Raw genomic sequence first — 12,763 nt, 5'->3', positions numbered from 1 at the left:
AAGGCGCTAGCCACCCACAAGGCCCCGGGTCTGGATGGCTTCCCCCTGGAATTTTATCAGACGTTTGCGTCCCAGCTGGTCCCCCAGCTGGAATTGCAGTTCCAAGCGGCTCTGGACGTGGGAGTCCTGCCACACTCCATGCGCGAGTCTGTCATAGTATCCCTCCTCAAACCAGATAGAGACCCGCAGCAGTCAGGCTCTTACCGACCCATAACCCTATTGTCGGCGGATTATAAAATCTACGGGAAGGCCCTGGCGGACAGGTATGCCACGATCCTCCCGCGGCTTGTCCACCCCGATCAGAATGGATTTGTGCCTGGCAGGCACACATCTTCGAACATCCGACGGCTGTTTCACGTGCAGGACCAGGTGCGGGAGCGGTTCCCTCGGGCGGCGTGTCTGGTGCTGGACCTCGAAAAAGCGTTCGACACGCTCTCTTGGGCTTACCTGTTTCAGGTCTTGCTCCGCGTGGGCGTCGGACCCCAACTGCTGGCCTACACACGGCTCAGCTACACCTCGCCCAGTTCCAGAGTGCGTGTAGGCCCTCTCATCTCGGACTCCTTCCCGATCCAGCGCGGTACTCGACAGGGGTGCCCCCTCTCCCCCCTCCTATTCGCGTTAGCAATGGAGCCGCTGGCGGCCATGCTGCGAGGGGCGAGCGAGGAGTGGGGCATCCCGATCGGCAATTATACCCACGCAGTATCACTGTATGCCGACGACGTACTCATATACGTCCGGGACATCATGACCGACCTGACCCCAATATCAAGCATCCTGCACGATTTCGCTGAGGCGACGGGCCTTAGGGTGAATTGGGCCAAGTCCACTGTTTATCCCTTGACACCCAACGTGCCCCAGGGTCCGATACGAATCGGAGGCATAGCAGTCTCGTGGAGTCCCCAGGCGGTTCGATATCTCGGCGTTAAACTATATCATACGCCGCAAGATATCTATGAGGGGAATTACCGCACGCTGATGGGTAGTATTCGATCCTTAGTCCATTTCTGGAAGGATCTCCACTTGGCTGTTCCGGGAAAGATAGCCGTTGCGAAGATGATTTTGGTGCCGCGCCTGCTCTATCTCTTCTCCAATCTCCCAGTGGTACCCCCGAGATCCCTGTTCCGGGAATTGGATACCCTGCTCGGGACCCTTATCTGGGGCAACGGCCGCCGGCGGATAGCCCTGGCAAAACTACAGCTGCCCCTTGATCAGGGCGGGTTGGCGGCTCCCTCATTCGAGGCGTATTTCCTCGCTGCCCAACTACAATGGGTGTCGCGTTGGACGGCAGGCAGGGCACAAGAGGAGTTGTGCACGGAGACGGGGCGGATCCCGACCCCAGCGGTCCACCGTATGTTGCTGCCGGGTGCAGCGCCGCCGGCATCCCGGCCCCTCCAAGTCATGACGGCGCGTGCCTGCTTGGCGCGTGTTCATCGACTCAGCCGGGGTATTCCCCTGTACTCCCCGCTGTTGCCGTTGGTGGGGCTACCTAGGGGTCGGGCGTACTACACGGAGCAAATGATGCGAGTGTGGACGGATTACGCGATCACAGAGGTGGGGATGTTGTTCTCTGGGGAGAGCCTGCAGCCCTTCGAGGCACTGGTCGAGGACTTCGAGCTCCCCGGGGGCCAATTCCTGCGACATAGGCAGCTTCTATTAGATTGCCGGAGGCAGTGGGGAGGGATTGAAGTGGAGCCCCCTACACACCCGGTCATCCATGCGATGCTGCAGATGGGGCCCGGCCGCCATCTAGTCACGTGGATATATAAAGCGGTGAGGGCCCTGCGGAGCCCTACGTTGGCGACCCTTAGAGAACACTGGGAAGATGACTTTCAAAGGCCTCTGCACGATAGGGAGTGGACAAGGGCTTTGGAGTATACCAAGAAAGTGTCCCGTAACTACCGGTTTAAGAACATTCAGCTACATATCCTGCATAGGGCGTATCTAACCCCAGAAAAGTTGCAGAAATATTTCCCTGACGGGGTATTTGGATGCCCTAGATGCCTGGAGCCTGCTGCTTCGTTCAGGCACATGTTTTGGGACTGTCCGACACTCTACAGTTACTGGCACACGATTCACGCTACCCTAAAAACGGTCACAGGATTCCGGGACATGGACACATGGGAGGCGTGCGCGCTGGGAATTCATGACCGGCATAAGCAGCAGAAAGTGGAGAGGAGGTTTGCCTTCCTCATCTTGATCCTCGCTAAACGATGCATTGCCATGCATTGGAAGGCGCCGGGAGGGCCCCCTCTAGCGGCATGGGTGGGGGCTGTCAGGAAGTGGGGTAGAGCTGAGGAAACTACACTCAGAACGGAGGAAGCCCGTGGGATGCGCAAACAACCGATCTCAATGCCCTGGGCCATGTTAATGCACACATTCACGCAGGAGACAGAGGCCGCGGCGCACCCGAGACTGATAGACCCCCTGGGGGCACCCGCAACGCCGGAGTCCACCCCGGGTAGTGCGCAGGCAGGCCAGGCTCCTGGGGTCTCGCAGAGGTTGTCCCCCCGGGCCCCACGACCAGAACCCTCATAGGCCATTTTGGATGCTCCCGCCCCCCCTGCCCCCCTCCGCGTGCGCGACTACCCCGGTCCTTTCCCACACGATGGTCCAGCGTATGAGCGCGCAGCTCCCAGTACTCCCGAAAGGCGACACAGTGCACCCTCCCTTTCCCCGGTTTCTCCGCCCCCAGTTAGTTCATGGTTACTTACTGGCTGCACTTCCATAGCCCCTGCGACGCCCCTCACAGGGGGGGTAGTCCTACTGCTTGGCACCCCTGCGGCGAGGCGATTATGGCGCGCTCCAGTAGGGTGCACCCAGAGGCTGGCCCGGGCACACATCTGCAGCCCCACTCAGGACAGCGACGAACGGCTTGAGGGGCCAGAAGGCTGCACGATTGTATGGACTGTGCACGGGTGCACTTGAAATGTAAACCTATGTGCTAATGCCGATATCGCCTGTGCCCGTGTGTTATACTATCTATAAATGCCAATAAAGAAAGTTTAAAAAAAAAAAAAACATGCCATGGTCGAGCACATGATGGGGTAGGTGACTACACCGCACACCACGCTAATGAATAAGAGTACAATATAGACCGGGCGGGACATTTCACTTCTCTTGAACGCCCAACATATTCCTTTTTTTGACACTTCCCTTAACTTTCTCCTGAAGAATTCTTATCGCAGCATTGATGGGGTCACCTGCTAATGACCCTTGGGGCACGAAATTCCCGTTCGTAGGATAAGATTATATCCCTACCCTTGATAAGGGATGATTTACTGCTTTTCTTGTGTGTGTCTGTCTGTATGTTTTACATCTCTACGATTTATGATCATAAAATAACTAAATATTTTGAGATGTGTGACACGATGCACAAGAGGAGCTTTGCATTGCGCTCCTAGCATGATTTCATTGACACATGATATCCTAACTTCATTGTATACTCCCTAAGGGCAACCCAGGGTATCCCAAGTATCAAAATATCACACACTTTTTTTCATACAGGTTGGAACATAGGAAAACCCCCAGTTGGATTACCTGCTAATAGGTACATATTTGACTTACAACTCTATGTAAGCACATTGTGGTCATCATCTGAAAGCAGAATGCATCTCCGAACCCTAACCAAGGGTAGGGATAGTTATCACTTATTTGGTCCTGATGAAATACCACAGATTCCTCCAGGACCGCTGAGCCATGGAACAGGTCGACCTACATGACCTACACAATTGCACACATTGCCAAATTATTTTTCTTCATAACTAGGAGCAAACAATTGACACATTACCTTTATCTTTTCCAAGGGGACCCTGGATTAAATTGGTTTTTGGTACCCCTTAGGTATTTTTAACTTACACCCTCACTTATCCCACACATCCACACTCATCATCGCGGCTATTTGGTTAAAAGATCTCTGCCAAAGACCATTCTCTTGGGGCCTGTGGGATACTGCAATGCCGACCCCACGAGGAGTTAATCCCAAAGATGAAGAATGACACCTTCACGGGTGTGTGAGGGAGAGCACTACTTCCTAAATAGGAAGATCCCCTTACTCGTGCCAGTTACCTTACCAGTATTCTCATGCTTGTTTTTGGGAGCAAGGGCTCAGGACCTTTTATTAGCTCCCTGTCCCCCCTCTCTGTGTAACTGATATTTCCAGGCATAGATAGTCGGGCAATGTGCAAACATATTTCAGTTCAGGTAGGAAATTGTTGAACGCTTTCGACTGCAGAGATGACATGGTCTAGGCCATATTTTCATTAATGTTTTCTATAGGGATGCCATCTTTTTGCAACCACCAAACTTTAATATTATACTTAATGACAGTGATGACTTATTGTGACATGTGCTTTGTAATCAAAACCTTTTTGTCATGTCTAAGTGGAACGGAATAGACATTGATCTTTTATTCATTGTCAGGCTCTCAGAACACTTCCGTCTGTGTCCAGGCTTTTGCTTCTCTACTAGTACTGCTAACAAGTAACAGTTCAAAACAACAACCATCCCAGTCTCTGCCATCTATAAACCCTCCTAATCACTTGCCCATCAATATATTTCTACTTCTCCCACATTGTACATTAGCTACTCATGCACTCACATATTAAACTAACCATCCTATAAAACCACGAATTCAGGAGCTCAATCACTCTTTCATTCAACAACTCACATATCTACCTATTTATCTGCATTCTCCTTGAAAATGTCAAATATATTGGCTTTGCAAATGCTTGGTAATTTAGAAACATACATTACTGTAATTTATTTTGGAAAATTCATGTCTTACCTTATAGTAAATGCTCCAATGTATAACACTATAATGTAAAATATGTCTATTGGTATAAAGTATGCAAATACATGTTCTCCTATTTCATATCCAACAAAAGCGAATATCAGAGTGTTAGACAAAAATGTCAGCATTTTCCAGAATCTGTATTAGGGGAAGAAAATGGAATTGATTTTACTGTAGTAACTGATTTCTTAAATTAGGTTGATGAACGTTGATTAATTTTTTCCCAAAAAACATATCACCAAAATACATAATAACTTTCATATATCAACTCATGATTTAAAATTAACATGTCATATGTATCTTGTAAAAAGGGTACATTAAAATTATTAAAGCCAGACAGTCAGCAGTCTAGAAATACATATTCAAAAGGAAGAGCATACACTGCTCCTTTACTCCAATTTACAGTGACTCACACTTCCGGCAACAGCTTCCAATACACCGCCCAACCATGACCATCGAAACTACCACTAAACATAGTAAGACACCTGTGGCCTTATATTGTTGTGTAAACCAAGACTCAGACTTAGCTTTACAAGATTTGCTTGCACAGCCATTGGTGACACAAGTGGACTTGCACTAGAGATTGAGTATGAAAGACAGGTTATTGCAGTTCTGCAGGACCCCACCCAACACATAGTTGAAGTGGTATCAGTGCTTTTGGGTCACTAACAGTCCCTAAACATGGATTTGGGGATGCAGTGGTATTCTGAGAAGCCCATTTTTGTTCTTCATAATATCTCACACAGAAACGTTACTAAGAAAAAGACACTTTAAAAAGTGTTTATTTCAACAGGCTCATCCTGTTGCTTAGTACATCCAAAATAGCCACACAGAATATTAATAAAACAGCACAAATGCATGTTGCTAACAACAAGATTAAAAGGAACATTTCTCGAGTATGCTACTGCTGTGGTGTCCTTGACATATCAATGTATTAAACATTGTATACAGTCACAGTGTCTACCGAATGCCGCTCGTCAGCCAAAGCCTCTTCATGTGGACTTCTGCATCGCACTGGGCCCTGGGGTTCAGAGTTTTGATAATCTGAACCCTGTGGTGTCGGACTACTGATACTTGTGAGAAGTTGGCCTGGTATATGCTGTCCACTAGTTGTAGTGGGCACCTTGCACCACTCCAAACGACCCTTATTGATGATTAGGTTAAAGACAACCTTTATTGAAAGCTATCCTAGTGGTAGCTATGGAGAGCAGCCTTCAGGCTAAGTTTTGAAGGAATGTAAAGCAGCTTGGTTTACCAGATTATAACCTCTTGAATTACCAAATGAAAGGAGAACCACACAAGGTATATAAATAAAATTTATGTATTTATTACTAAACACTCTCTACTAACCACTTTATGAGATTAGAGAACAAGGCACACAATATTACTACACTAGAACGACAGTAAATACCACAATACACAGGGGGCCCCAGGGGGAGACCAAAACATATATTAAGAAAGTGGTAAAGCAAACATGACTTGAGTAGACACAGTGCCTAGAGCACATAGAATCGCTAGGACCCCAAGGAACCACCCAAGTTAGTGACACAGGGGACCCACACGGGACGCGTGCAGTGTGAGAACATAGCCGGGAGCTCCGTACAATCCTATGGCAAAGTCGCGGTTGGAATTTTAAAGCTTAAGGATACTTAGGAGAGGACTTTGAGCAAACCCTTTCAAACTTAGACGTTTCTAAGGCCAGCACCCATGTGAGCACCGGAGTACTCGTGTTACCTCACCCAGGGAAGCCGGGTGCATAGGTGTCAAATGGTGTCGGGAATCTTCGTTGTTCTCAATGGCGTGATTCTGCAAAGTGCTGCTGCCTTGAAGAGGAAACGTGTCTGGTGTGATCCAAGCCTGGATCGGAGCTGAGAAAAAACTGAAAGCAGAGGGTACAGAGTCTGGGTCACTTGCCAGTGACCAGGGAAACAATAGACGAATGCCCACCGATGTCGGGTGTTTAAGGTGGGAAGAGGTGAAGCTTGACTCTGCAGCCACGGGGACCAGGAGACGTTGATGATGACTAAAGTCTGCAGGTGAGCTGTTTCATGAAGGATGTCGAGTGCGGGGGGGGTCAGTGTCCGGATTGGAGGCCAACAAGCCTTGGCAACTGCAACCCACGCAGTTAGAGAAAAGATGCTTTGGTGTGAACCAGCAAGGACCTGTGGACTCCAAGCAATGGAGAGTCAGGGCATGTCTGGAGCAACCAGGAAAGCCCACTGAAAGTTAAAGTACCCTTCTCAGGGACCCACAGGTCGACGGACCTGGGATCGCGAAGGGACCTTGAGAGGAATCACTAAATAGCAGCCCACGGAACACTCGTGGAGTGTAGGCCAGTAATCTTCAGTGGAATCACTGCTCGGGGTCTGGACTACAAGTAGCCCAAAGCACAGCCTCAGGGACTGCCAAAAAGCATATGCTGCTGCAAATGTGCACGGTGTCCAGGGGTTCGGGTTGCACGGTCCCCACAAGGGCTCCGGGTCTCAGGTTTGCTGAGAGTACTGGTCGGCCTCGGGGAAGCTTAGAAACCCACCTTCCGTGTTGCAAAATCTTCAGAGTCCTTCAGGAGCTGTGTAGATGCAAACCGGACAGATGCATCTTTGGTGCCTGCCTTGCAGGGGAGTAACTCCTTTGCTCCAAGGGAGATTCTTTGGTCATCCAACGTAGTGTAGATAGTTGAAGTACTTGGTTTCTGTAGCAGAGTTTCATCCAGGTAAATCTAAAGTCCTGTAGCCAGGGGTTCCTACTTTATACCCAAGGAAGGGGTGGGACAAACTCTGGGGACCCACCTATGGGAGGGTCAGGACAGAGGGGTGGCTACACCCATGTCCTTTGTCCAGTTTTACACCAGAGCAGGGGCTGATAGCCCCTGTAACCGGTTTGAGCTGGACTATGCACAGGGACACCAAATGTGCCCTCAGTGCAGACATCAAAGCACTCTCAGAGTGCACTCACCCAACCCCAATACACTAAAGCCTGTCTGGGAGGTGTTACACCTCCCTGAAACAGGAAACCTATTGTCCAGCCGTCGCCTGCCGGAGTTTCATCCAGCAGCAGGAGGGCAGACTCGTGTCTGTGTCTGGCAGCATCTATTTTGTGATGCCAGGGTTTGTAAAGCTGGTACAGGGTGTACCGGTGCTGTCATATTTCTACCTCTAGTATGGTGGAATCATACCTCCCACACCAGTTACTGGTGTGGAGGTATGATTCCAAGGTGTTTGACACCAAACACAACATGTTTCAATACAGCCATTTTAAAGTTTGCATTTACTCCGAGGTTATAATGCACTTAAGAGTATGTGGTAGCTGCATCACAAACAACCCCGGAATTGAGGTTCCGAAAGCTGCAGAGGGGCTCTGCTCATGCATGGGCACCCTCTCACATAAAACCCAGCACCCTGCCTTCAGGATTGATAAGGCCTGCCATAGGGGTGACTGATAGGTTTATATGTGCAGTGATATAGATAGATATAGTGAACCTATATCTAAGTAAGGGGTGCATACACCACCTTACACAGGCTGCTGTAGCAGACCTGTTGTGCCATTTTGAATGGTCTCCCAGGGGTGGCATAATACATGCTGCAGCCCCTGAGAGGCCACTGGGGTACCTATGCCCTGGGTATATAGTATACCATATACTAGGGACTTATAAGGGTACCACAGAATCCAATCTGCAGTGTACCAAAAGTACATGAACAACTAATTTAGGGAGAAAGCAGATAGACTGAGGTCCTGATTAGCAGGATCCCAGTCAAACTAAGTCGAAAACCAGCAAAACACCAGACATAAAGTGGGGGTAACCATGCAGTCAGATTCCACCTTCCTACAATACTGTTTTGATATTCTGATGTTTTTATGACCTCTGACGTGTAAGGTCCAAGTACAGAATTACTTTCTTCCTGGATGGCCAGGCTTTTACTGCTGTATTGTTCCTTTATTTTGCTTTCAATAAAGAATTGAAACACAAAAATTGAACTTGTCTACCATACTTAAAATTAATCTTGCAACACTGTAAAACCTTTTTCTATGCACAACGCCAGGTGAGCATGGAAAAGCGCAACTTGCAACTATAGTTTCTTAGGAGAATCAATACACTGCATACCTCTCGAAGCAAAACACTCTAGTTATCAGTAGTCGGAATCCAGTGCTCCCTTGAGAGGAAAACACACATCAGTGGTAGCTTCTTGCCTCCCAGACTTGGCTCAGTATCAGCTTTTAGAATTGAATGATATGCAGCAGCATCACAGCAATCTGGCAGTCAAGATTTTCTTCTGGCAGTGGCTTGTAGGATTATCTGGGGTAAAGGATCTCTCCTCCCAAGTGGTCGAATGACAAGCCCTTTATACTATATCTTTATCTGAGACTGGCATTTTTGACATAACCGTAGAAATGTCTGACATGGGGTAACTGATCCGTCCATCAGGCTGGCAGACTTCTGTCTGCCATATTTAGAGTTTGGCCAGATGGACCGTCATACGTCATAATAAAGGATGGTCAGTAAGTAATTTCTCACACCTCCTTCATCGCTCCACTGTCCACCGTCAATAGATATGTCTTTTAAAGTTGGAATGGCAGACACGCAACCATATTTAGAGTTGTCCGTCTCAGAGTGGCATGGAGGGAATCACACAGCAGTGGCTATCATATGGCTTATACTTTCCCAAGTAAAACTGTGTGTTTGTTGGACAACATACCCATCAGAACTGTGCAAGATTGATTCCACACCCACCATCCAGATATTTTGGCCTAAGTCCCACTAGCTTTCAGTGCACCATATGTACCCCTAACCTTACAAAGTAACAAATGGATTGTGCAAACACAGAACATGACAACCATGACTCCCTAAAGAGATCATGGTAACAGATCTAAAACTCTATCGCTTAGTTACTTATTCATACCCAAAGAGATACATAAGAAATACACAGTAAAGCGTTTCAATATTTATTGAAGCATTGTGATTCTTGACTAAAATACTTGCGCTGTAATAATCAATAGAATGAAACAGAACAAAATGATTAGCATTACTAGAATGGTGAAAATATAAACAGTTCAACAATTTTGCTTATTACAGAGGACATATGCTTACATACAAGTACAGTAGTAAGTTGTACTCCTAGCTCATCCTAATCTATCATGTCAAAGGTGAGTAAATCTGCCAAATCCTGTTACCTTTTTATAAGTGCCATCAGGCTTCCCACCCTGGTGGAGATCTGGGCCGCATCCCTCGTGTGAGGTAAACAGGAATCAACTGAGCTAGAATTCCGGCATGGGTCGACCTCTCAGTGCCAGTAAAATGCTCCTCCGTGTAAACAAAAGCCTGATGTCTTATATATAATAACATCATCCATATTACATGGCGAAGCCCTACTCAGGCTGCTATTGTTTATTCTATTGTGATAGAACTGTCACTAAATGGGCAAAAGAAATAACATTCTGTGTGATGAAGAGGTTTTTGATAGTGTGCCTACGAAGTGGCAGCATAAGCAAAACTGAGTTTAAAGAATTTTATCCTGTATGTGCCTGCTAATGAATGTGTGCCAAATGTAATTGTGATGAGGGATAGAAGGCAACTTAAGAACTTGAACATGCAAAATGGTGTGTCTATCCAGGCCTAATGTAACCATGTGACATCCACTTCTTGGACATGAGACCACTGAAAAGCTATCTGAATACAATGCTAATCATACACGTATTAGCATAAAACGTTACAAGTATACTTTGCTATTTTGAAGGCAAAAGCATTCAGAAAGCAATATTTGTTGAAAATGAAATAGCAAATAGAAAAAGCAAGATAAAACCAGTACAATTTTAAAAACAATTTATGATGTTAAAAAATGTCCACATTAAAAGGATCCCACACCGTGAAACAGCCAGATTGTTTATGTGTTCTGAGAGTAGACAAAACATTATTGTTCCCAGCAACCGGAGATGATGTTCGCAGAGGCACCCAAAGCAATAAGTCTATAGAACAAACCTGTTGCAGTCCATCCCCCTCAGCGTCAGCCAAGGGAGGAACCGCCAGTGCTGATTCTGCAGAAGATGATCCAGATCATCAGGACCTGAAGTATCCCAGTAAGGCTCATAGTATGCATTAAGGAGCAATAGCAAGGGCGAAGGACAAAGGCACAAGTAAGCCATTAAGGGACCCACCAGTAGGTCAATGTCCGGAGATTGAACCAGTTGCATTCCCAATAATATGACCAGGGCACGCTCGAAAGTGCACAGCTTATTTGGCCTTGTGAAGGGACATCCATTGCATAGCAGAAAAAATAAAATCTCAGTCCGGACAACCAGGAACAGGACAAGTGGTATGGCTCCAAAAATGCTTTGAAGCACGGAATATACAAATGATGGATTAACTCCAAAGACCATATGGAAGGTGCTAACCAACCCAGAGTCAATTGTTTAAAAAACAGTCTGCTACTTCTGCAAAACCAGACATGCTAAAAATGCGATACACAAGCTCCCCAACGTGGTGTAGGAAATTAGTGCAGATTAACTACTGTATCTCAGAAGAGGACCTCGCAAGTTGAAGATCAAACAACTCTTGCGGATATTAAGGCCACATCCTTCTGTAACAATAAGGCTTTCAGTCTGCTTAATCATCAATGCGCACATTCGTAAGCTTTATCGAAGGCTAAAGTGTTATACCCCTAACTTTGCAGGCAGAAGGAAACAGTACTTGTATACAATAGGTCACAACCACTGAGCCTGTTACAAGAAAGGGAATGCCGGGTCTCATCCCACAGCAGCTTTGCTCAATCAGCATCAAGTAACTCCCATTAGAGAGTAATCTGAAAGCTGTACGGATCATAGCAGCTGGAGAACCCTTCAAATAACATGAGAAGTTTGCCTTAGATGCATTACATATGCCTTGAAGCGAAAAGTCCCTGCAAACTAAGGAATGTCCTACAGTACTCTTACAGTCTGCCAGGTTAAGAAAAACCTCAGCTTCCCTATTCCTACATTGGAATTTGAAAGGTAAGATCCAGGACTCATGTACATAGTGCTCTCTTAGCACCTCATACTTGCCCACTTGATGGTGTTATAAGCAGTATTGGAAGTAAAAAGTCAAAATCAGCACAGAAATAAATCTGTGGATTATCCAATCCATTAAAGGTATTTCAGTGACAGTGAATGGTATTTTCTCTCACTTCTGCATGTGTAACATGGTGTATGTTGCGTCCTTTATTGCCATGATGGTCTGTTGTTTTATGAGATTTCATGGTAGAAACAAACAAGTGGTGTTAAGGTGTTTTCATGGAACACAGCACGCACATTGTGGTGCCGATTACGATCCGGTAAAAAAATTGCCCGTACGACTCGTATCCGGTCTTTTTACCGTACGATTCGTACAAGTGCCGTACAAACTGCCAATTACGATTCGCATGGGAAAAAGACCATGCGAATCGCATTGGGAATAATTCCCCACACGTCCTCGGGTCGGAAAATGTGTCCGACACGTCCCCGGACGATTTACCGTACAAATGTGAAAAGTGAAGTCCGACCGTGGAATCACGATCCATCCCGTGCGTCCGATGTTACAACCGTATGGAAAAAACACTGTCCGCACCGAACACCCATAGCAACCATGGAGACATGTGCCCGCATACGTGCCGAACACCCCCCCAGCCCCCGTACGTTCGAGTCGTACCCCCCGTGTATGTACACCTGTGTATGTTCGAGTCGTACCCCCACCCGTGTATGTACACCCGTGTATGAGTCGTACCCCCCGTGTATGTACACCCGTGTATGAGTCGTACCCCCCGTGCATGTACACCCATGTACGTTCGAGTCGTACCCCCACCTGTGTATGTACACCCGTGTACGTGTCATACCCCCCGTGTATGTACACCCGTCTACGTTCGAGTCGTACCCCCACCCGTGTATGTACACTCGTGTACGTGTCGTACCCCCCGTGTATGTACACCCGTGTATGTTCGAGTCGTACCCCCACCCGTGTATGTACACCCA

The 12,763-nt window shown here is 47.2% G+C and overlaps 1 protein-coding gene across 1 annotated transcript in view; it reads right to left on the bottom strand.

Annotated features, from left to right (window-relative positions):
• LOC146860824 (sperm-specific sodium:proton exchanger-like) overlaps positions 1–12,763 on the bottom strand; it is a 4,630,975-nt gene that overhangs the window by 3,825,643 nt on the left and 792,569 nt on the right. The window contains exon 5 of the mRNA XM_085646174.1: positions 4,784–4,927. Within this exon, the coding sequence (XP_085502300.1) occupies positions 4,784–4,927 (144 nt within the window). The remainder of the gene's footprint in view (positions 1–4,783; positions 4,928–12,763) is intronic.

Source organism: Triturus cristatus, chromosome 3_1, assembly GCF_964204655.1.
Source record: "Triturus cristatus chromosome 3_1, aTriCri1.1, whole genome shotgun sequence".
NCBI lineage: Eukaryota > Metazoa > Chordata > Amphibia > Caudata > Salamandridae > Triturus > Triturus cristatus.
Note: the sequence above shows the minus strand (reverse complement) of the source record. Positions and strands in the feature narration are given on the sequence as shown.